Source organism: Dipodomys ordii, unplaced genomic scaffold (assembly GCF_000151885.1).
Source record: "Dipodomys ordii isolate 6190 unplaced genomic scaffold, Dord_2.0 Scaffold20, whole genome shotgun sequence".
Taxonomy (NCBI): Eukaryota; Metazoa; Chordata; class Mammalia; order Rodentia; family Heteromyidae; genus Dipodomys; species Dipodomys ordii.
In genome coordinates this window covers 8,269,832-8,290,867 of record NW_012267236.1, presented here as the reverse complement: position 1 = coordinate 8,290,867, position 21,036 = coordinate 8,269,832, and the positions used below count along the sequence as shown (strand labels likewise).

At 47.1% G+C, this 21,036-nt stretch overlaps 1 protein-coding gene across 1 annotated transcript in view; it reads left to right on the top strand.

Moving 5' to 3' along the window:
• The window catches only part of Dpysl5 (dihydropyrimidinase-like 5), a 47,366-nt gene extending 44,159 nt beyond the window's left edge, over positions 1–3,207 (top strand). Inside the window, exons 11-12 of the mRNA XM_013013603.1 lie at positions 794–962; positions 2,918–3,207. Coding sequence (XP_012869057.1) covers positions 794–962; positions 2,918–3,003 — 255 coding nt within the window. The 3' untranslated portion in view covers positions 3,004–3,207. The remainder of the gene's footprint in view (positions 1–793; positions 963–2,917) is intronic.
• The last annotated feature ends 17,829 nt before the right edge of the window (positions 3,208–21,036 follow it).

Genomic DNA, 21,036 nt, shown 5'->3' with positions numbered 1-21,036 from the left:
GCAATGTCATTCTTTCTGATGGAGGCATAGAATTCACTGTATATAGAGACCACATTTTCTTGATCCATTCATCTACTGAGGGGCATCTGGGTTAGTTCTGTATCTTAGCTATGGTATATAATGCTGCAATAAACATAGTTGTGCTGCTTCTAAGACCAGAGCAGTTCTAAGACCTTTGCACATATCATTTCATTGATTCTCTGACAGAGAAACAGTTATCATCCTAATTTTACAAATAAGGAAACAGGTGCTGAGAGATGAAGTAGTTTACTCCAAATCACACAGCTTAGAAGTGACAGAGTTGAGATTGGAACCTAGGGTTGCCAAATACAGCTCTTAATCTTTCAGCCTGTGTGAATAGAGTATTGCTACCTGGGGTCTCTTGTGTCCACAACAGCTATACCGAGCTTTAATCTCCACAAAGATGTCAGACCACGATGAAAAGGGCTGGCCTCTTGGGGCTTGGTATTGAGGAGATACCTTTACCCAGAAAAAGGGTGCTGTCTTAAGGCTGAGTACCTTTGAAGCCGCCCTGCTATAGATATGCTGTAAGGAGTCTGTCCATGTTGAGGGCAGCCAGCAAGGCCCCCTCTGCACATGCGCACACGTGCTCACTTGTACATATGCCTACTTGTAGATACATGCTCACACATGCACTATTTAGGAGCAATGTGAAGAATTTCCATGCCAAAGGCTCAAAAGAAGCCTGGTCCTCTGCATGACTTGAGTCTCTAGTGGAGTGACAAGTGGCCCATGTTGCTAACCACTGATGTTAATCTTTTCCCCTCTCCAGACCTTGAAGGTAAGGGCAGTGGACCGCACTCCCTACCTGGGGGACGTTGCTGTGGTGGTGCATCCTGGGAAAAAGGAGATGGGAACGCCGCTGGCGGATACTCCCACTCGGCCGGTCACACGACATGGGGGCATGCGGGATCTTCATGAGTCCAGCTTCAGCCTCTCTGGTAAGGGCAAGGGTGTGGAGAGCCAGCCAGTGGCTTTGGTTTGTGCGTCCTGGGTCCTCTTCCCTCCCTCCCCCATGCTGCGTGATGAGGGCCGGTTGTGCTCTTAGAGACACACATGTATTAGGGGATGAGGGAGAGGGACGGGGGGGGCTCACCATCCCCTCTAACAGGCCATGACCCAATTAGGGGCTCTCCCTGAGGTGTTCAGTTCTTATATTTCTGTCCCCTGAAACTCTCAAGGACATAAGGACATCTCTGTTCATGAAACTGCACCCAGTTGTCTCTTCCTGTGCCAGGGCTGCTGGCCTGGCACTTCTGCGATGCCCTTTCCTCCCTCTGGCCTTGCTGTCACTGCTTTTGTTTGTTTGTTTGTTTTCGCAATCAGGAATTGTATATGTTTCATTAACTTCTTCATTTAGTTTCTTTTTTTTTTTTTTTTGGGTCCGGTCATGGGGCCTGAACTCTGGGCCTGGGCGCTGTCCCTCAGCTCTTCAGCTCAAGGCTAGCACTCTACCACTTGAGCCACAGCACCACTTCTGGTTTTTTTCTTTTTGCTTATGTGGTGCTGAGGAATTGAACCCAGGGCCTCAGGCATGCAAGGCAAGCGCTCTACCACTGAGCCACCTTCCCAGCCCCTTCATTTAGTTTCTGACTCCCAGTTTCTTTCCTCCTCGTTCTGCCCCTAGGGCCATGTCCTGGTCCCAGTCTGACTTAATCTCTGAGTTTCTTGAACAGGTCCCCTTTTATTCTCAGTCAGAATCTCCCACTGACACCTGCAGCTCCTCTAGGTAGCCGCTGCTGTCTGTGTAGCCACAGACGTCAGGAGCTGTGCAGTTTGGGAGGGGCTGCTGCTCCCTAGGTGTACCCTCAGGAAGAGGAGGAAGAGACTGCGAGATGCCATGGTCCTTCAAGACACTTTGGTGGAAATTCTCCTCACCACTTGAAAAGGCCAGGGCTCAAGTCTCCCTGGCCACAGCTGAGTGGCCCTTGGGACTAATCAGAGAACTTACTCTGCAAGGGCTATGCTGTGCTGGGGTGGGAGGGAACAAGACCCAGATCACTGAGGAGCGAGGCCCAAACACAAACCGTCTTAGGAGGAGAGGCAGAGGCTACACCAAAAGGCACTGGGAAAGCAAAGGGCCCTGCCTGCTGAGACCCTTCCATGCCCAGCCTTGTGCCAAGAGCTGCTGTGGCAGAAGCAAATAGTTGCCATGGAGGGTGCTGGTGACCCATAAGGAGGGGCCCTCACCTCCACCCTGCAGACTCTTGCTACTTTCACTGACGAAGGGACATCAGTGCCAGGAGTCAGAAAGGGGCATGTGTTTGGAGGACTTCAGATACACTTAGGCCTTGCCTGGCCAATCCAATCGTAGGGCCAGTGTAGCCAGCCACGTGAGAAGTGACAAGAACCCCCAGGAGGTAGGGACCCCACTGGCCAGTGGCCTCTTGTGCCCCTCATCTCCAACTACCATGATGAGCAGAGCATCTCCGTGACCCAGCAGTGCTCAGGCAGCCTGTCCCGGTCCCTGCAGGCTCATCTGTTTAGGTGGGATTTCAAGCTATTGAGCCTTTGGGGGAGGGTATGGTTCTTTCCTTCTCCAAAGCAGAGGCGTTCCCTCCCTTTTCCCTCTCTGCCTATACTCCCTGAAGCTAGATGCAGCGAGATGGGCAGAATGGGTTGGGGCCTTTAAGTAAGTAGACTCAACATCAGAATGACCTGAGTTCAAATCTAGTCTCTATCCCTTACACACTTGTAACTGGGGCAAGTTATATCACATCCCTGAGCCTCAAGTTCTCCACAGGAAAAAAAGGATGGAGTCACGTGGGTTCAATGAGATTATACCCACAGACAGTTTCACTCCACCCCTGCACGTATTGAGCCTCTGGTCTTTGGCAGCTGTGGCTGGCCACCCAGGGCAGGGCAGCCTGCTTAACCCTCTGCTTTCTTCCCCCAGGTTCTCAGATTGATGACCACGTTCCAAAGCGGGCCTCGGCGCGGATCCTCGCGCCCCCTGGCGGCAGGTCGAGCGGCATTTGGTAAAGGCACTGACCAGCCCCCACCAAGTGAGGATGCATCGCACCACCACCTGCCCGCGCACCTTCAGCCCACGGCTACAGGGGGCAGGAGAGGCTGGGATGGGCAGTTTGCCACCAGTGGGAGGGTCCCAGGACCCAGGGGACCCCACCCCATGTCTGAACATGTTTCCCAGGGCTTCGAGCCATCCCTAACAGGCACTTTGAGCTGCCCTTCCTGCTGGGTGCTATCTGCCTCAGTGGGGGCTACTCACTATGCACAGAGCCCATGCATAGCCTGGCCCAGCCCCTCCTCTCACCGCTGCCTCCAGTGCTGGCCCTGGGAAGGCCCAGGCTTTAGTGCCCTGCCCCAGCTGCCCAGCTGGGTGTCTAGAGCACTTTAGCAGATGTGTTTTATAATGAAAAGGCCTCCCTCCCCACCCCTTAAGCCCCGTGGTGATACTTCCCAAGTCAGACAGGTGTCAGCTTCCCAGCCATGCCCAGGACGTCTCATCTCTCCTGACTCACCTCTGGCCCCGTGTGGGTGCAGGCCAGACACCCTGGGGGTGGGGTGGTTGGGACCCCCTGTGCCTGGTGCCAGGCGCGTGTAAATGGTTTTGTTTTGCACGTTTGGTTTGCGCAGTGGTTTGGTTTGACTTGTTTGTGCATCCTGTGGAAAAATAACGGTGCTTCGTGTCACTAGCATAGCATAGAAACAGGAATAGACGTGGTCCTTAGGAGACGCTGCACTCGCTACAACCAGACAACACAGGGCCCATCTCCCCCTGCTTGGGGTCCTCAGGCTGCCAGGACACCCTGGGCCAGGCCCTCTTCCCCTCAGAGTCTGGTTTCCTGCATTCTAAGAGGGAGCTTGGATACTGGCCCTGGAGACCTTCAAGCAGGCAGAGCGGCCCCTCCCATCTTCACCCATCAGTCCCAACACTAACCCACATCCCCACACAGCTTCCTGTCACTTCTTCCTGCTGGTCAGAGGCCTGGCCACTCCTCCTGTGTGACTGGCAGAAGGCCTCATGCCTGCTGAGAGAGGGGGAGTGGGAGAGGGACTGCCAGGTGCGAGGGAAGATGACTCCTGCCCACCACTCACAGGGCCTGGCTGCGGAGCTCACCTCACTGCGAGGTGCTGTGGCATCCTGCAGTAGGCACCACCCCTTCACTGGCTGAGCTGGTAGCTTCATCTATGTCGATGTCCAGTAGGGCCCTCCCTGCCTCAGAAGCTCTGCAGAGTGTCCTGGGCGGGTGCTGGATCTGGGAAGGAGCCCACTGCTTGCCCTTGCTAAGGGAAATGAGCTTGAACCTTTGGCTTGAGCACCCCAGCCTTGCAGGAGGTGTCTGGACTCTTGTAGAATGGCCATCACCTACAGACTTTTATAGTGCTGCTTGTGTAGTTACACACTTCCATATAGAAGCTCTCCCTACAGTACAGTACATGTTCTCTCCCCAGTTCACAGATGAGGTAACTGAGGCTCAGAAAGCTCAGGCCCTTTTACCCCATAACTATCTATGACCGCTCTCATGACCTTGACTGTCTAACCTAGCTGTGGAGAATAGTTGTGGGGTGATGTTTGTGGTTGATTGCATCCATTTAGCCAACTAGAAGACTTTATTCCCTGATAGATATTCTGCTTTGTTTTACACAAGTAGGTAGTTTTTTTTTTCTCATCGTCATTAGAAACAAAACTACTGCTTATTTCACTTTGAACCATGACTAGCCAATGTTGCAGGCTTACTTACCGTGTGGTTTGTGCAGCATCCATTCCCTCCCTTTCCCTTCACCTGGGGGCTGAGAGGACAGAGATGGTAACGCGGGGAGCAGAGGCAGCTGTGGAGATAATAGATAGGGATCCTGGAAAAGCCTCCATGGGCCACAGAAATGGTGAACCCCCTGGAACAATGCACACCATCTTTATCCCTTTCAGGCCTAGCTGGGCCTTGGGCAGATGCCAAAGAGTGAAGTGGTGGTAGGGCCAGCTAGGCAGGTGACCTGGTTGACCTAGGAAAGCTTTACCTTCTCTGAGTGCCTCTCCCTGAGCGATGGGTGACCCCGGGTGCTGGGAGATCACATGCTGGGGAGGCCAGTGTAGGTCTTCCACTTCATCCACCCCAACCCTTACATAGACCCGTACTTGCCCAGGAGCTTCTAGATGGAAATCAGAAGGAGGTCCAAGAAGCCAGTCATCCTCATCCCCTACCACCCACTTTGCCTCATGCAGAGCTCCAGCCCACGCCATCACCAGCCCCAGTGGCTCCTGGCTGGAAGGACAGGGGCTATGGTTGCCACGAATGCAGCTCTCAAACTGGTCTTGTACTTGCTGAATAAATACTGTTGTTCTTGCCTTAGCTGCTCTCTAGGTTTGTGGGGTTAAGTTACCAGAAATTTGTGCTACTGTGCGTGTGTGTGCGCGTATGTGTGTGTGTATGTGTGTGTGCGTGTATGTAGTGCTAGCAGTCCACAGTAGGTCTCTTGTCAAGCCGATGCCGTGATGAGGGCTTTTCCCATATTGACCCAGAAATCACAGAACCACACAGACACCGCTCCCCTTCCAGCTGCCGAGGCAGCCTGGGGTCGGGTGCAGCCGCCAGCACCCCAGCACCCAAGTGACTTTCTCGCTCCTCTGTAAATGTCATGGTGCTACGATTGTGTCACTCCCAAGGTGACACACAGTCCTGTGCTTTGGCCACCATTTGAGGCAAAAACAAAACAGCCCGACACGTGTTGTGGTGCAGGTTTGTATTAAACTGTAGCTACTTCTCACTTGGTCTCTGTTGTGTTTATTCAAAGAGGGAGCCTCTTATACAATGGCTGGGATATGGCTTCCGTTGCTTAGAAAACTCAGTTTTGATCAATCGCTTCTTATTTGATGGCTTCAGCAAGGTGTAGAGTTTTTAGGTTTTTTTTTTTCTGCTTGCTTGTTTGTTTTTGCCAGTCCTGGAGCTTGAGCTCAGGGCTTGGGCACTGTCCCTGAGCCTGTCTGCCCAAGGCTCTATCACTTGAGCCACAGCACCACTTCTGGCCTTTTCTGTTTCTATGGTACTGAGGAATCGAACCCAGGGCTTCATGCTTGCTAGGCAAGCACTCTACTACTAAGCCACATTCCCAGTCCAAGGTGTGGAGATTTTAAACAATGTCACTATATATAGTTTTGTATATAGTTACATAGTTACAGCTATATAACTATACATATATAAAACTGTATAACTGTGTGTGTGTGTGTATGTGTGTGTGCTGGGAAGTGACTCACTTGTAATCCAAGTTACGTGGCATTAGCCAGCCTGGGCAAAAGCATGAGACCCTATCTGAAAATAGCAAAAGGACTAGGAATGTGTGTCTCAAGTGAAACCTTGAATCCAATAACTAGAACTGCCCTTTATAAGGATTGGAGTCCAGAATTTCTAATGGGAACAAAACCAACGTTTTTGTTGCCAGATTTCCTGAGACATAGTTGACAAGTTACCAGAAATGGAAATGATTAAAAGCAAGTGGGAAGGATTAGAAGAAAAAAGGGGGAAACACTGGGCTTCTCCCACCTATCCTTTGGCACCTGTGCTCTTGGCTCTCGTTTTGGAAGCCCATTACCTCTGTCCATTCTGAAAAACCTTGGCTGCTGGGGACTGCAGCCTTATAAAGGTCGTCTAGCAAAGTGCTGTCCCAAGGTCAGTGTGAGTCTTCAAAGATCATCTAGCTGCTTTCTGGCCTTCCAGAACCCCACCTTTGGTGTTGGCCTCTCCATGCTCAAACCCCTTCCATCCTGCCCACACTCTACCTTCTCTTTAGATTTCTGCTGGATGTTGGAAGGGATTATCTGACTGCTCACACAAAAATGAAGAACATGGTAGCTCACACCTATTGTCTCAGCACTTTGGGAGGCTAAAACAGGAGGATCACAAATTTGAAGCCAGCCTGAGCTACATAACAAAATCTTGCCTCAAAAGACAGGCAGAAGGTGCCTGGGCAGTGGTGCCTCACTCCTGTAATCCTAGCTACTCAGGAGGCTGAGATCAGAGGATTGCTGTTTAGAGCCAGACTGGGCAGGAAAGTTCATGAGACTTTTATCTCCAATTAATCACAGAAAAAGCCAGAAGTGGTGCTGCAGCTCGAGTGCTATCCTTGAGCAAAAGGACCTCGGGGACAGTGCCCAAGCCCAGAGTTCAAGTCCCAGGATGGGGGGCAGAAGGAGTGAAACTGCTGGTTTTAGTTCTTTGGTTCACTTGTATTTTTTAAGCCCCAAAGACAAAAACTCAAATGTAAAAAATTGAGTTGATGAGGAAGAGACCAGAATTAGATCAACACCAAAAATCCACAGTAAGTTTGGATGGAAAAACAGCATGGCCACACATTTGAGAGTCCATGGGTATGTATCAGGCAGTGTGCGGAGACAAGGAACCCAGGAAGGCACTAGATACTTCAGTCCATATGCAGCTCAGGCTTGGTTATTTAAAAGAATCTGCATTTGGATACGTGAAAACTGGTCAGCACCTAAGCAGCCTTGACTTGGAATTATATGTTGACTTAACATTGCAGGTACCTTGTACCGTGGAGACCAACTTGTGAGTGAAGAAAAAGGGCACCCAAGGTACAAAGAAACCCTGTGACAAAGGGAGCAGTATATATTATAGTCCTAATTAATATAATGTCTTTTGAGCCAGGCATGCAAGAAATGGATGCAAGAGGAAATGAGTTCAGGCTAGTCAGGACTATAAAGCAGGGAGGGAGGGAGAAAAAATTGGACTTTTGGCAATATTTCCAATAATACTTAGAGCTTACGTCACACAAATACGTTGAGTATTTTCCCTGAAATGCACATTCTTCATATGGTACCTAAATAAAAGAAAGCAAACCATTTTAAGACAGGTTTCTGGCTGTGGATATGTGGCTCCAGTTAAGAACATTTACCTAACAAGTGCAGGGTCCTGAGTTCAATCCCCAGTGCTAAGGTATGGTGTAGGGAACTGGAAGGAATACTTTTAACTGGACAAACTTAATAGCCTGGTACAATGTCATAGCCTCCCAAATTCCTTTGAGGGGAACCATTCTTTCCCTATAAATCCAAGAATACCTCACACTGAAAATGGTTGCTTACTATTCCATTTCTTTCGATTTCGTCAGCTCCTTAGTGCCTGTTGCGTTTTGTGGAATTCTGCACTGAAGTGACCTTGGAGGTTTGGCAGTCGGGATGGGAGTTCCTGCCTCTTGATTGGTCCCCAGCAATACCAGCAACCCCACAATGCCACGTTTCTTTCAAGGCCCCGGCAGGGTTCATTTCAGTAATATATTCTTTCTGTTCTTCATGGCTGAGGGTGCAGAAACCGCTGGAGTTGACTTCAGGAGGACCGTGTGTCTTGAGCCCTGCAGAGAGATTTCAGTTCAGTGTCTCCCTTTCCCAGCAGCTGTCAACCCCTGTGTCCATAGACTCTGTGAGCTCTGGAGGGTGCTGGGGAGGTGGGGCCACATGTGGGAAGCGGCAGTGTTCCCAGCTGGGGAAGGAGGTGGACACTGGGCGACCAGCCTTTTGAAGGCCATTGGAAGGGTTGACATGCTATACAGCAGGAAAAAAAAAAAAAAACTTCATTAAGACACTAAGGATTTATCTTTTTTCTCATTTCAAATAGTTTGCTTTGAATATAACAGGTAGACAAGAAAAATCTTTAAGATCTAAGTGTGTAGCTAGATAAACATGTACAAAGTGATCAGCCAGATGGAGGCAGAGGCCCACGTTGGAAGCTTTCCATGAACATCACTTTACACCAAACTGCTCTGACTTCCAACACTTCTAATAATACTTCTGATATTCTCATTGCCTGATGTTGAACTCTTAAGTGAAATTCTTCAACTTATACTCTTCTGGCTTTTTATGTGCTCAATGTGAAGTTTGTAAAATGTAAAGGACATATAACTTGCTATCCATTGTTTCCCTCTAGTTGCAACTAGATGGGGAGGGGCTGCCAGGTGCTGGTGGTTCACCCTGTGCAGGAAAGTCCACAAAACCCTTATCCCCAATTAGCCAGTAAAAGGGACATGGAAGTGGAGCTGTGATTCAAGTGGTAGAGGACAAAAAACCTAAGGGACAGCATCAGACCCCGAGTTCAAGCCCTAGTATCAGTGCATACACACACACACACACGCACACATTCTATTTATTTATTTATTTCTATTTTATTTTTTGGGTCTGGTCGTAGGGCCTGAACTCTGGGCCTGGGCGCTGTCCCTCAGCTCTTCAGCTCAAGGCTAGCGCTCTACCACTTGAGCCACAGCACCACTTCCGGCTTTTTTCTTTTTTCTTATGTGGTACTGAGGAATCGAAGCCAGGGCCTCATGCATGCAAGGCAAGCGCTCTACCACTGAGCCACCTTCCCAGCCCCCATACAAATTCTATTTATTGATGACATATAACCACCAGAACCGGATCTATATAGAAAAATCAAAAGGAATCCACTAAAAAGCTATTCAAATTAAACAGATTCGCTGGGTGCCGGTGGCTCATGCCTGTAATCCTAGCTACTCAGGAGGCTGAGATCTGAGGATCCCAGTTCAAAGCCAGTCCTGGCAGGAAAGTCCATGAGATTCTTACCTCCAATGAACCACCAGAAAAACAGAAGTGGTGCTGTGACTCAAGTGATAGAGAGCTCACCTTGAGCTGAAGAGCTGAGGGACAGCTCCCAGGCCCAGAGTTCAAGCCCCATGACCCAAAAAAAAAAAAAAATAGATTCAGCAAAGTTGTAGGACACTATGACATACCACACTCAGTTGCATTCCTACCAACTAGCAATGAACCACTCAAAGTAAAATTAATAAAATAACATTTACAATAGCATCAAAAGAATAAAGTGTTGGCCATAAATTTGAAAAAACATACAACTATAAAACTTGAATTTCACAAGACTTAAATGAAAAAAATCTACATGTTCATTAAGACAATATCATTAAAATGACAATTCTCCCTTTTGAGTCAATATAATCCCTATTTTCCCAGATGGCTTCTTTGTTAAAATTGACAACCTACTCTTCAAATTCATTTGGAATTGCTAGGGACTCAGAAGAGTAAACAAAATCTTGAAGAAAAAAAAAAAGTTGGCACGCTCCCATCACCTGATGGTGATAGCGATCGTGGGCTTCAACTCCCTACCCATTCAGCTTTCCCTAAACTCTCAAATTTAAGCATGCGTAAGAATCAACTGGAGGGCTGCGAATGTGGCTTAGTGGCTGAATGCTTGCCTAGCATGCATGAAGCCCTGGGTTTGATTTCTAGCACCACATAAACAGATAAAGCCAGAAATGGTGCTGTGGCTCAAGTAGTAGAGTGCTAGCCTTGAGCAACAGTAGCTCAGGAACAGTGCCCAGGCCCTGAGTTTAAGCCCCAGGACTGGCAAAAAAGAAAAAAAAGAAGAAAAAAATCACCTGATGGACTGTAAACACAGTTTTCTGGGCCCAACCTCCAGTTTCCAACTCAGTGAGCTAAAGAACCAAGTGTGTGCCAAGAACCATGCTTTGAAAAGCCTGCTCTAAGCAAACAACTCCGATTCCTTCAATGTCAGCCCATAGAATTGTTTTCATGCTACTTATTATCACCTTAAAGTGTGGCATTGGAGCCTCCAGAATACAGTTTTATTACCAAAGATGTGCTGAGAATGTTCCTACTAATGAGGGGTAGCACCAGCAGGGCTTTGTAGGGATGCTAAAGCCCACAACACTTAACCCCCAGAGCATGAGATAGCCTAGAGTATGTACAGAAAGTGCCTATGGACATCCCCAGAGCAGCCAATACCCCCCCTCCTCCGCCACCACAGAGCCTCTAGCGACATCTAGGCTGCCTGTTCAGTGACCCAGCCAGGCCCTCCCTGAGCAGTTGATAGCATGTTGCCCTTTGCTGGGGTTCTCTTCCACTGTGAGCTTGTCAAGACTCAGTGGGAATGGCAGCATTGCAAACAAACTATCTTTAGACTTATTTTCCTCCACAATGTCTGCTTTGCAGTCTTTTCCATCTTTTTTTTAACCTTTCCTCCTGATTCTCTTGCATTTCTTGCATGTTTTTGTTTTTCTGAATTATCCACCACAGCCTTTCTACTTATTTCCACGGCCAACTCAGGATCTTGAACCCTGAGTTGACAAAGATGATAGGAATCTGGCCTTCCACAACTCCAAGGGGCCTCTTTAGAGAAAAGCAGCCATACCTGCTTGAAGATAGGTTGGTCAGGAGGTACTGTCTTCTAGCCACAGGAAATCCTACTAGCACCTGGGTCTTGCCCCCCACAGGTAAAAGACAGGTTACACTTCTTAAGTAAGAACATCACTAAAACATTTGAGTTCTAGGGGCTGGGAAGGTGGCTCAGTGGTAGAGAGCTTGCCTTGCATGCATGAGGCCCTGGGTTCAATTCCTCAGCACCACATAAGCAGAAAAAGCCGGAAGTGGTGCTGTGGCTCAAGCGCTAGAGCGCTAGTCTTGAGCTGAAGAGCTAAGGGATAGTGCCAAGGCCCAGAGTTTCAGGCCCCAGGACTGGCAAAAAAAAAATTTTTTTTTGAGTTCTAAGTTCAAGATTAGAATGAAGCTGGAATTTATCATCTGTCTCAAATGTTGGGGAGAGGGGAAACAGATTTTAAAAGACAAGAAAGCCAGGCATTGGTGGCTCATGCCTGTAATCCTAGATACTTAGGAGGCTGAGATCTGAGAATTGCAGTTCAAAGCCAGCCCAGGCAGAAAAGTCTGAGACTCTTATCTCCAATAAACCATCAGAAAACTGGTAGTGGTGCTATGGTTCAAGTGGTAAAGTACTAGCCTTGAGTTGAAGAGCTCAGGGACAGCACCTAGGCCAGGAGTTCAAGCCCCATGACAGGGCGGGGTGGGGGTGGGGGGGAAAGCAGACAAAGAAATCAACCTCAACAGACCAGATCAAACTTTAGTGAAAGTTGAAGAGGGATGGTCATGGTGACCTGAGGAGAGTCAGGAGAGGTGATCCATAATGAAGGCAGGGGTAGAGGGACTTTGAGTAGGTTCATGGGTGAGGGTAGGGGTACAGGTAGCTGGAGGGTTCAAAGAGTTTCGAAAGAGTTTTGAGAGTTTATGGTGCAGACCTGGTTCCGGAACCCACATTTAGATTAAGATTCTGAGCTGGAGGGCTGGGAAGGTGGCTCAGTGGTAGAGCACTTGCCTTGCATGCATGAGGCCCTGGGCTCGATTCCTCAGCACCACATAAGAAAAAAGCTGGAAGTGGCACTGTGACTCAAGTGATAGAGCGCTAGCCTTGAGCTGAAGAGCTGAGGGACAGCGCCCAGGCCCAGAGTTCAGGCCCCACGACCGGACCCCCCCCCCAAAAAAAGATTCTGCCTGGAGAATTTTGGGAAGATCCCAGCTGGGGAGGGTAGTCAATGGGCCCAGCCATGGGAACAGCACTGAGTTATGAGAACAAAACACATTCCCATCACCAAAGACTTTGTCCTCCCTGGGAGGTAATGATATCTGACAAGCCTCTGAGAAGAAAGAATAAAAATATTTAAACCACTCTTATGCCTGAGGTCCAATAGGACCAGTCAAACCAGGTCATGATTCCTGTCTTCCAGTTAGCACTTCTTGGCTAGGGAAAAGAAGCCGGAACAGCTTGGGGAGTCTGGGAAAGGGGAGCTTTTGGAAGTGACCTCCTCTGGAAAGTGTCTTCAGCTCCCAGGCATCTAGACCCACAGCTGCAAATGGAGAAGGCCAGGAAAGTGTGCCTACTTAAACCTGCTGCTATTCCACTCAAGATTCCTTTCTCACCTAATCTTCGCCTGCTTGGGAGGGCCTCTGTGCCCATGTCCTTGGCCACAGTACTACCCACAAAGACCTCCAGGTGGCGCTTTAAGCTCACCAATGGCTGCTGCTTTGGCTTTTGGATGCCAAGGCTGGCCTAGGTAAATATGGAAAACTCAAGGAAAGGAAGACAACCAGGTCACTATCCTCAGCCTGAGGACCCCAGGATAGCTCTGAGGACCTCAGGGCCAGCCCTTGCACGCAGGACCACGACAGCCTTTCTCTTACCTGGAACTCCCTTGGTGAAGCTGTTTCTCGAAGCCAATCTCCAGTACAAGATAAAGTTCCCAGACTTAGAAAGTAAAAATACAGAATATCCGCTTGCATTTGAATTCATATAAAAATATTTTGTTTGGATAAGTCCCAAATAGTGTGTGTAGCATACTAATACTTAAAAAATGCTGTCTGATGAAATTCATAGTTAAGGTGTCATATGTTTATATGGTGATTTTAGTTTGGGTTAACTTACATGAATTTTCAAACATCTATAGGTTTGTATTAGATACTACCAAAAAAAATGGTGGGGGGAGTGTAGTTGTGGAGGTGGGAAGGAAGGGATGGAAGGGGAAAAATAAAGGCAGAGGCAACAATGCTTGATAGGAAATGTACTCATTACCTTGCTCTTGTAACTGTAACCCCTCTGTACAGTATTTTTACAATAAAAAGTATTTAAATAAAAAAAATCAAGTGTAGCTCTTGCATTTAAAGGTTTGAGCCCCAGTAACAGAAGAAAAAAAGAAAGAAAGAGAAGACAGAAGGAAGAGAAGGAAGAGAAGGAAGGAAGAGAAGGAAGAGAAGGAAGAGAAGGAAGGAAGGAAGGAAGGAAGGAAGGAAGGAAGGAAGAGAAGAAAGAGAAAAGGATGGATGGAAGTTATAAAGGCATATGAAGTATAGGACATTGGAAGATTGGAAGGAGTTTGGATTTGGGTGCTAGCTCTAAGTTCAAATCCTGCTTTGGGTGCCTCTGTGTGTGTGTGTGTGTCTGTGTGCGCGCGCGCGTGCGCGTGTGTGTGTGTACATATGTATGTGTATAGCAAGGCTTGAACGCAGGGCATCATTCTCTTGCTTGTTTCCTTGTTTTGTTTTTTTTTGGGGTCCGGTCATGGGACCTAAACTCTGGGCTTGAGCGCTGTCCCTCAGATCTTCAGCTCAAGGCTGAGCCTCAGCACCACTTGAGCCTCAGCACCACTTCCGGCTTTTTTCTTTTTGCTTATGTGGTGCTGAGGAATCGAACCCAGGGCCTCATGCATGCAAGGCAAGCACTCTACCACTGAGCCACCTTCCCAGCCCCGCTTGTTTCCTTGTTAATGAGAGGGACTCTAACACTTGAGCCATGTCTCCAGCTAAGCATTTTGCTGGTTGTTTTGGAAATGGAGTCTCACTGACAGTCTGCCGATTGGCTTCAAAATTCAGTCCTCCTAGTCTCAGTGTCCTGAGTAGCTAGGATTATAGGAGTGAGCCATGGTATCCAGCTTCAAATTCTACTTCTAGTGCTGACTGTGATCTAACACATGTTGTCAACCTCTCTGGACTTCTGTGATGGAAGTGGGAATAATACCCCCTTCGCAGGGTAGCCGAGGAGGTTAGAAGAAGTGAAATGTATCTTTTTTTTTTTTTGGTCGTTCATGGGGCTTGAACTCTGAGCCTGGGCACTGTCCCTGTGCTCTTCAGCTCAAGGCGAGCACACTACCACTTGAGCCACAGTACCACTTCCAGTTTTCTAGTGGTTTATTGGAGATAAGAGTCTCACGGACTTTCCTGCCCAGGCTGGCTTTGAACTGCAATCCTCAGATCTCAGCCTCCTGAGTAGCTAGGATTACAGGCGTGAGCACTGGCACCCGGCTAGTGAAATGTATCTTATGCTTGACTTTAGTAGGTACTTAATGTTAGCTTCCTCTTTACAAATATGAAATGCTAGATCAGAGAAGGACTGATAAAAATGTCATAGTAGCAGTGAACTTTACTGGCTTTGGGAAAATCTATACAAGAGAGGCAACTCTTCATTTAAAAATAACTGCAGGGGCTGGGAAGGTGGCTCAGTGGTAGAGTGCTTGCTTTGCATGCATGAGGCCCTGGGCTGGATTCCTCAGCACCACATAAGCAGAAAAAGCTGGAAGTGGTGCTGTGGCTTAAGTGGTAGAGAACTAGCCTTGAGCTGAAGAGCTGAGGGACAGCTCCCAGGCTCAGACTTCAGGCCTTACAACCGACAAAAATAAATAAATAAATATCAATAAAAGTACAATAGCCACTACCACTTTTTTTTTAATGTTCACAACCTGCCTAAACCTGCATCCTAAACACTGGATAAACATCATCTCGTTTCATCATTTTATGAACTCTTAGGTGTTTACTATGACCATCCCCACTTGACAAATGCAAAGACTAGGTAAGTGGTTTGCTATAGAACCAGCAAGTAGAAGTATTAGCATTTCCACTCAGATTTGTATAACTCCCAACTCATACTCCGTTCCTCCATCTTAGCCCTGGAAGTTTTAAGTGTGTGACCACTAAGAGAGGGTACCTGCTAAGCTGCAGCAGCAGTCAGCTGAGAAGAGGAAAGCGAATAGTCCTGCCCCCACCCCAACTCAAACTCACACAGGTTAGTCTACATCTTTATCACCCACCTATTTAATCATGGTGGTGTTTTCCACAGAAATCTGAGTAGCATTCTAATGGAAGCAACTGGGCTGGATGTCTAGGGGGTTGTCTTAAGAGAGTTTCAAATTCTCAATGTGGATAGTTGCTCCTATGTAATAATAAGGTATTCGTGGGGAGGGAGAGTCAAGTAGCTTCTCAACTCTATGGGAGGTTTTGGATCTTACCAGTCATTGCCATGTTTGGAGTATTATGGTGCATCAGGCACTGCCAGGCACGCCCATCCATTATCTCACTTAACCATCACAACCACATGAGGAAAACTAATGTCAAAGTCACATGCCCAGGAAGCATGAGGCCTGCTGCTTATGGAACTACAGCAGGCAGAGGACGTCTCTAAGTAAAGACTCATTCACCTCCAGGCATGTAATTAAAACTCTCTCCTCAGCAAAATTACATACTGCCCACATGTAAATGCTGCAAACCATGTCGAGGGCTCCCTCTCTGAGGGCATCTGTCTATTTTGGTGCCCTGTTCCACTCTTAGCTAATTTCCTACGGATAGTGAGCAGGGCTGGTAACCATGATGGGCATGGCAGTGTCTTTGTGCCTCGACCCCACAGTAAAATGGGCAGTGGGGAAAGTTTGCCTGATGCAGGAAAGAAGGGATGACCCCATAAGGCAGGCTCCGCCTCCAGCAGGACTGCTTGCCTAGGCAATTGCAAACAGTCACCTTCGTGGCTGATACCTAGTAAGAAATGAGGTGGGGCAGGATGTAGAAGAAGAGGAAGATGAAGCAAACGTGCTTGGCTGGAATCAGATTGTGTGCTCACCATGTGAAATAGACTGAACTTTTATCTGAAAAGCCTGTTTCTTGGAGTATCCCAAAGGCAGTAGGCAAGAGGGTTGAGAGCATTCTGGCTTCAGGCCCAGCTCTTCTCAAATACCTTATCTTTAAAATCAAGTGGTTGAAGCCAGATGCTGGTGGCTCATGCCTGTAATCCTAGTTACACAGGAGGCTGAAACGCAGAGGATTGCAGTCAGAAGCCAGCCCAGGCAGAAAAGTCCACAAGACTCCCTCTCCAATTAACCAGCAAAAAATGCCAACTGAAGCCATGGTTGATGTGATGGAGTGCCAGCTGTGAGCAAACAAGCCCAGCAAGAATGCAAAGTCCTAGCCAGGCGTCAGTGGCTCATGCCTAGCTACTCAGATGCTGAAATCTGAGGATCGTAGTTCAAGGCCAATACAGGCAGAAAAGTCCGTGAAACTCTTTGTCTCCAATAGACCACTCAGAAATCTGGAAGTGGCACTGTGGCTCAAGTGGTAAAGCGCTTGCCTTGAGCTGAAGAGCTGACGAAGAGTGCCCCAGTCCAGAGTTCAAGCCCCATGACCGACCAAAAAAAAAAGCAAATTCCTGAGTTCAAGCAATGGTACTGGCACATGTGCGCAAAGTTTGGAAGACCCTATCTCAATTGAAAAAACCTGAGTGCCATAGTGGATGTCTGTCATTCCAGCTACATGGAAAGCATGAAAAGGAGAGTGTGGTCTAGGTCAACCAGAGCAAAAGGTGAGACCCTATCTCAACAATAACTACAATAAAAAAGGAGGCATGGCTCAAGTGGTAGAGTTCTAGGCAGGAACCAGAGTAAAGCCCAGAGTTCAAATCCTTGTACCATCACACAAAAAATGTGGTTTTTGCATTCTACTTCATATGTATGTTTATTTTTAATATAAAAAAATGTTAGCTGAATGCCTGGCTTATTCTTATAATCCTAGCTATTTTAGAGGCTGAGAACAGGAGAATCACAGTTTGAGGCCAGTCCAGGCAGAAAAGTCTACTCGATTCCACATCAATGGAAGAAACGGCCTGGAGGTGCCTAACTGCCAGCCTAGTTACAGTAGGAAGTATAAATAGATTATATCACGCACATGTCTTGGCAGGAAGTGAGATCCTATCTCAAAAATAACCAGTGTAGGGCTGGGAAGGTGGCTCAGTGGTAAAGTGCTTGCCTTGAATGCATGAGGCCCTGGGTTCGATTCCTCAGCACCATATAAACAGAAAAAGCTGGACGTGGTACTGTGGCTCAAGTGGTAGAGTGCTCACCTTGAGCTGAAGAGCTAAGGGACAATGTTCAGGCCCAGAGTTCAAGTCTCATGACTGACAAAAAAGTGCAGGCATAGTTCTGTAATGGAGCACCTATAGCAAACACGAGGCCCCGAGTTCAAACCACCCCAGTACCAGAAAAACACACGTACCTACCATACACACACCCCACAATCTCACTTACTGAATCTCTAAACAAAATTTAAACTTGGAGAATATATACCTATTTACCTATTTTAGCTCTTCTACCCTGCATATGTTGTTGAATCAGTTGCAAAAACCACTTTCCTAGGAACAGCTATGGGGATATAAAGCCTAAAAGTTGCGTGGAAAACGTTATCTTCTAGAAAGAACCTTTGGCCAATAGCCTTAAGGGTGGATCAGAAGTGGAGAAAAGAAGGCTGGGAATGTGGCTTGGTGGTAGAGTGCTTGCCTAGCATGCATGAAGCCCTGGGTTCGATTTCTTAGTACCACATAAACAGAAAAAAGCAGAACTGGCACTATGGTTCAAGTGGTAGAGGGCTAGACAACAAGAAGAAGAAGAAATGGAGAAAAGAGACAGAATAAGTGGCCATGGAACTAAAATGCTCAAGAAGGGGAAGATGAAGGAAGGAAGAGACCTGAGAGACATTTCAGAAGTAGAATGGATAGCAATAAATTGTCTAGGGGGCTGGGAAGGTGGCTCAGTGATAGAGTGCTTGCCTTGCATGCATGAGGCCCTGGGTTCGATTCCTCAGCACTACATAAGCGGAAAAATCCAGAAGTGGTGCTGTGGCTCAAGTGCTAGAGCACTATCCTTGAGCCAAAGAGGTCAGGGACAGCGCCCAGGCCCAGAGTTCAGACCCCATGACCAAAAATAATTGTCTAGGAAATTGAGGAGAAGAAGTGGGCTAGGGTCCCCACTGGGTTGTCTTTTTCAGAGTGATGTCATTAACAACAACAGAGGATTCAGGAAGGGGAAAGGTGGGTGAATATACCGAACTTAAGTTACATAAGCCTGTGATATACACAGGCTGTGGTATCTCTGAAGATGGGGTTAGTGCTGTTTAGAAGGCAATAACATACAGGCCTGAGAGTTGGGAGAACTGATTAGATGGAGATAAGGATTCAGAAGGAATGGGAACTGACGAGGCCACTCCGGGAACATGGATAGAGGGAATCCTGGGAAATAGTGACATTCAAGGATAGATTTAGAAGACAAGTTTCCTTAAAATGTCCAAATATCAGGAATATGGGCTGGGAAGGTGGCTCAGTGGTAAAGTGCTTGCCTTGACCCTGGGTTCGATTCCTCAGCACCACATAAGCAAAAAGAAAAAAGCCGGAAGTGGCGGTGTGGCTCAAGTGGTAGAGTGCTAGCCTTGAGCTGAAGAGTTGAGGGACAGCACCCAGGCCCAGAGTTCAGGCCCCACGACCGGACCCCCCAAAATATTATATATATATATATATATATATATATATATATATATATATATATATATATATATATATATATATATCAGGAATATGATACCACAGACACAGGCCACAGAAGAAAAACAAGATTGACAAGTTGTACTTCATGATTTTTTAAAAATAAATACATCAAAAGACAATATCAACCTGGGTGCTGGTGGCTCACACCTGTGATCCCAGCTGTAGGATGAAACCTGGAGAATTACGGTCTAAAGCCAGAGCAGGCAGAAAAGTCCTCATGATCCTGTCTCCAAAACAAGCAGTACAATGTAGGCCTGAAGGCATGGCTCAAGAGGTATAGCACCAGTGAGCTAAAAAGTCAAGTGAGAGGGTGAGATCCTAAGTCCAAAACCCAGTATTCTCGTACTTTTTTTTTATTGTGAAAATGCCATATAGAGGGGTTACAATTACATGGGCAAGATAATGAGTACATTTTTTTATCAAGCATTGTTCCCTCCTCCTTTGTTTCCCCTTCCCATCCCTTCCTATCTCCCACCACCACCCCCTGCCCCCAGTATTCTTCTCTTTTACACACACACACACACACACACACACACACACACACACACACACAAATAGAATTACCATATGACCTAGCTATTTCACTTCTGATTATATACCCCTAAAGAACTCAAAGCTATCAAAGAGAGATGTTTGCATCCCTAGGTACATAGCATTATATAGCAAATAGCAGTAGAAGCACCTCAAAGACCCTTGATGAATGGATGGAGAAGGGAAATGTGGTACAAACACAGTGGAACATTATTCAGCCTTAAGGAAGGAAATTCTGATATATGCTATAACATGGATGAAGCTTGTGGACATTATGTTAAGTGAAATAAGCCAGTCACAGTTGTAACTGTATATATGAGATATTTAAAGTGGTGAAAATCAGGTAGAGTGGTATTTGCCAGAGTCTAGAGAGCAGGGAATGGGAAATTATTGTTTCATGGAGACAGAGTTTCAGTTATATAAGATGAAAAGAATCCTGGAAATGTATGGGGGTGATGAATGCACAACAGGATGACTGTTTAATACCACTGAACTGTAGGCTCTCCAATGGTTAACATGGCAAATTTTTTTTTTTTTTGGGTCCAGTCATGGGGCTTGAACTCTGGGCCTGGGCGCTGTCCTTCATCTCTTCAGCTCAAGGTGAGCGCTCTACCACTTGAGCTACAGCACCACTTCCGGTTTTCTGGTGGTTTATTGGAGATAGGAGTCTCACGGTCTCTCCTGCCCTGGCTGGCTTTGAACCGCGATCCTCAGATCTCAGCCTCCTGAGTAGCTAGGATTACAGGCGTGAGCCACCAGCGCCCAGCTATTTCTCTCCTTTTTTGAAGTGAAAATGTCCAGAACAATTATCCTAGGCCTGGACCACTGTTGTATGTTCTATATAGGAGAGGTAGGTGACATGTCTTTGAATTTTCAAAGTCCTTGAACTCAGAGGATTGCTACTAAGAAGTTGCCCCAAGGTGCTGGACCTGAGGAGCCATATATGCATGGGGTCCTGATTCAGATGACAAGGTCTTGTCTCCCACTTCAGGCTGTCATGGAATGAGCCTTGAGGGTCTTAGAGGATATGAGTGTATTTTGCACTGAGTGAGTTGTAAATTGTGGCCAGAGGGCAGGGTGTGGCAAATTCTATTTTCCAAAATGTTGACTTTGATAATAATTCTCATTCGCATACCTTTTAGGTGACTTGATGCATCTTCCCTGAAGAGATGAGGGTCTGTGTACTTTCCCTTGACACTGGTAGGTCCTTGTGAAAATTTTCAACTAATAGGATATGGCACCCTAAGCCAGCCCAGCCTAACTGAGCTCCTCCTAAATGCCCATCCCACAGATGTGAAGATATGAAATAGTGGTTTTACACTACTAACCTGGAGGGATTCTTTCTGTAGAAATAGATAAGTTAAAATGTTAGCAGGTAGAGAATTGGGGTAAAGGGTATATTGGAATGTATGATAGAATAATCCTCATCCTTCTGTGTCATAAAAGTGAGGAAATACAAAGGTTAAAGTCTCTTCTCAGGATTGCTCGGAGCAGTCTATACCAGTTCCATGCCTGCAAACATAAACAGAGCAGGAACCTCAGAAAGGGAAAGGAAGTAAAA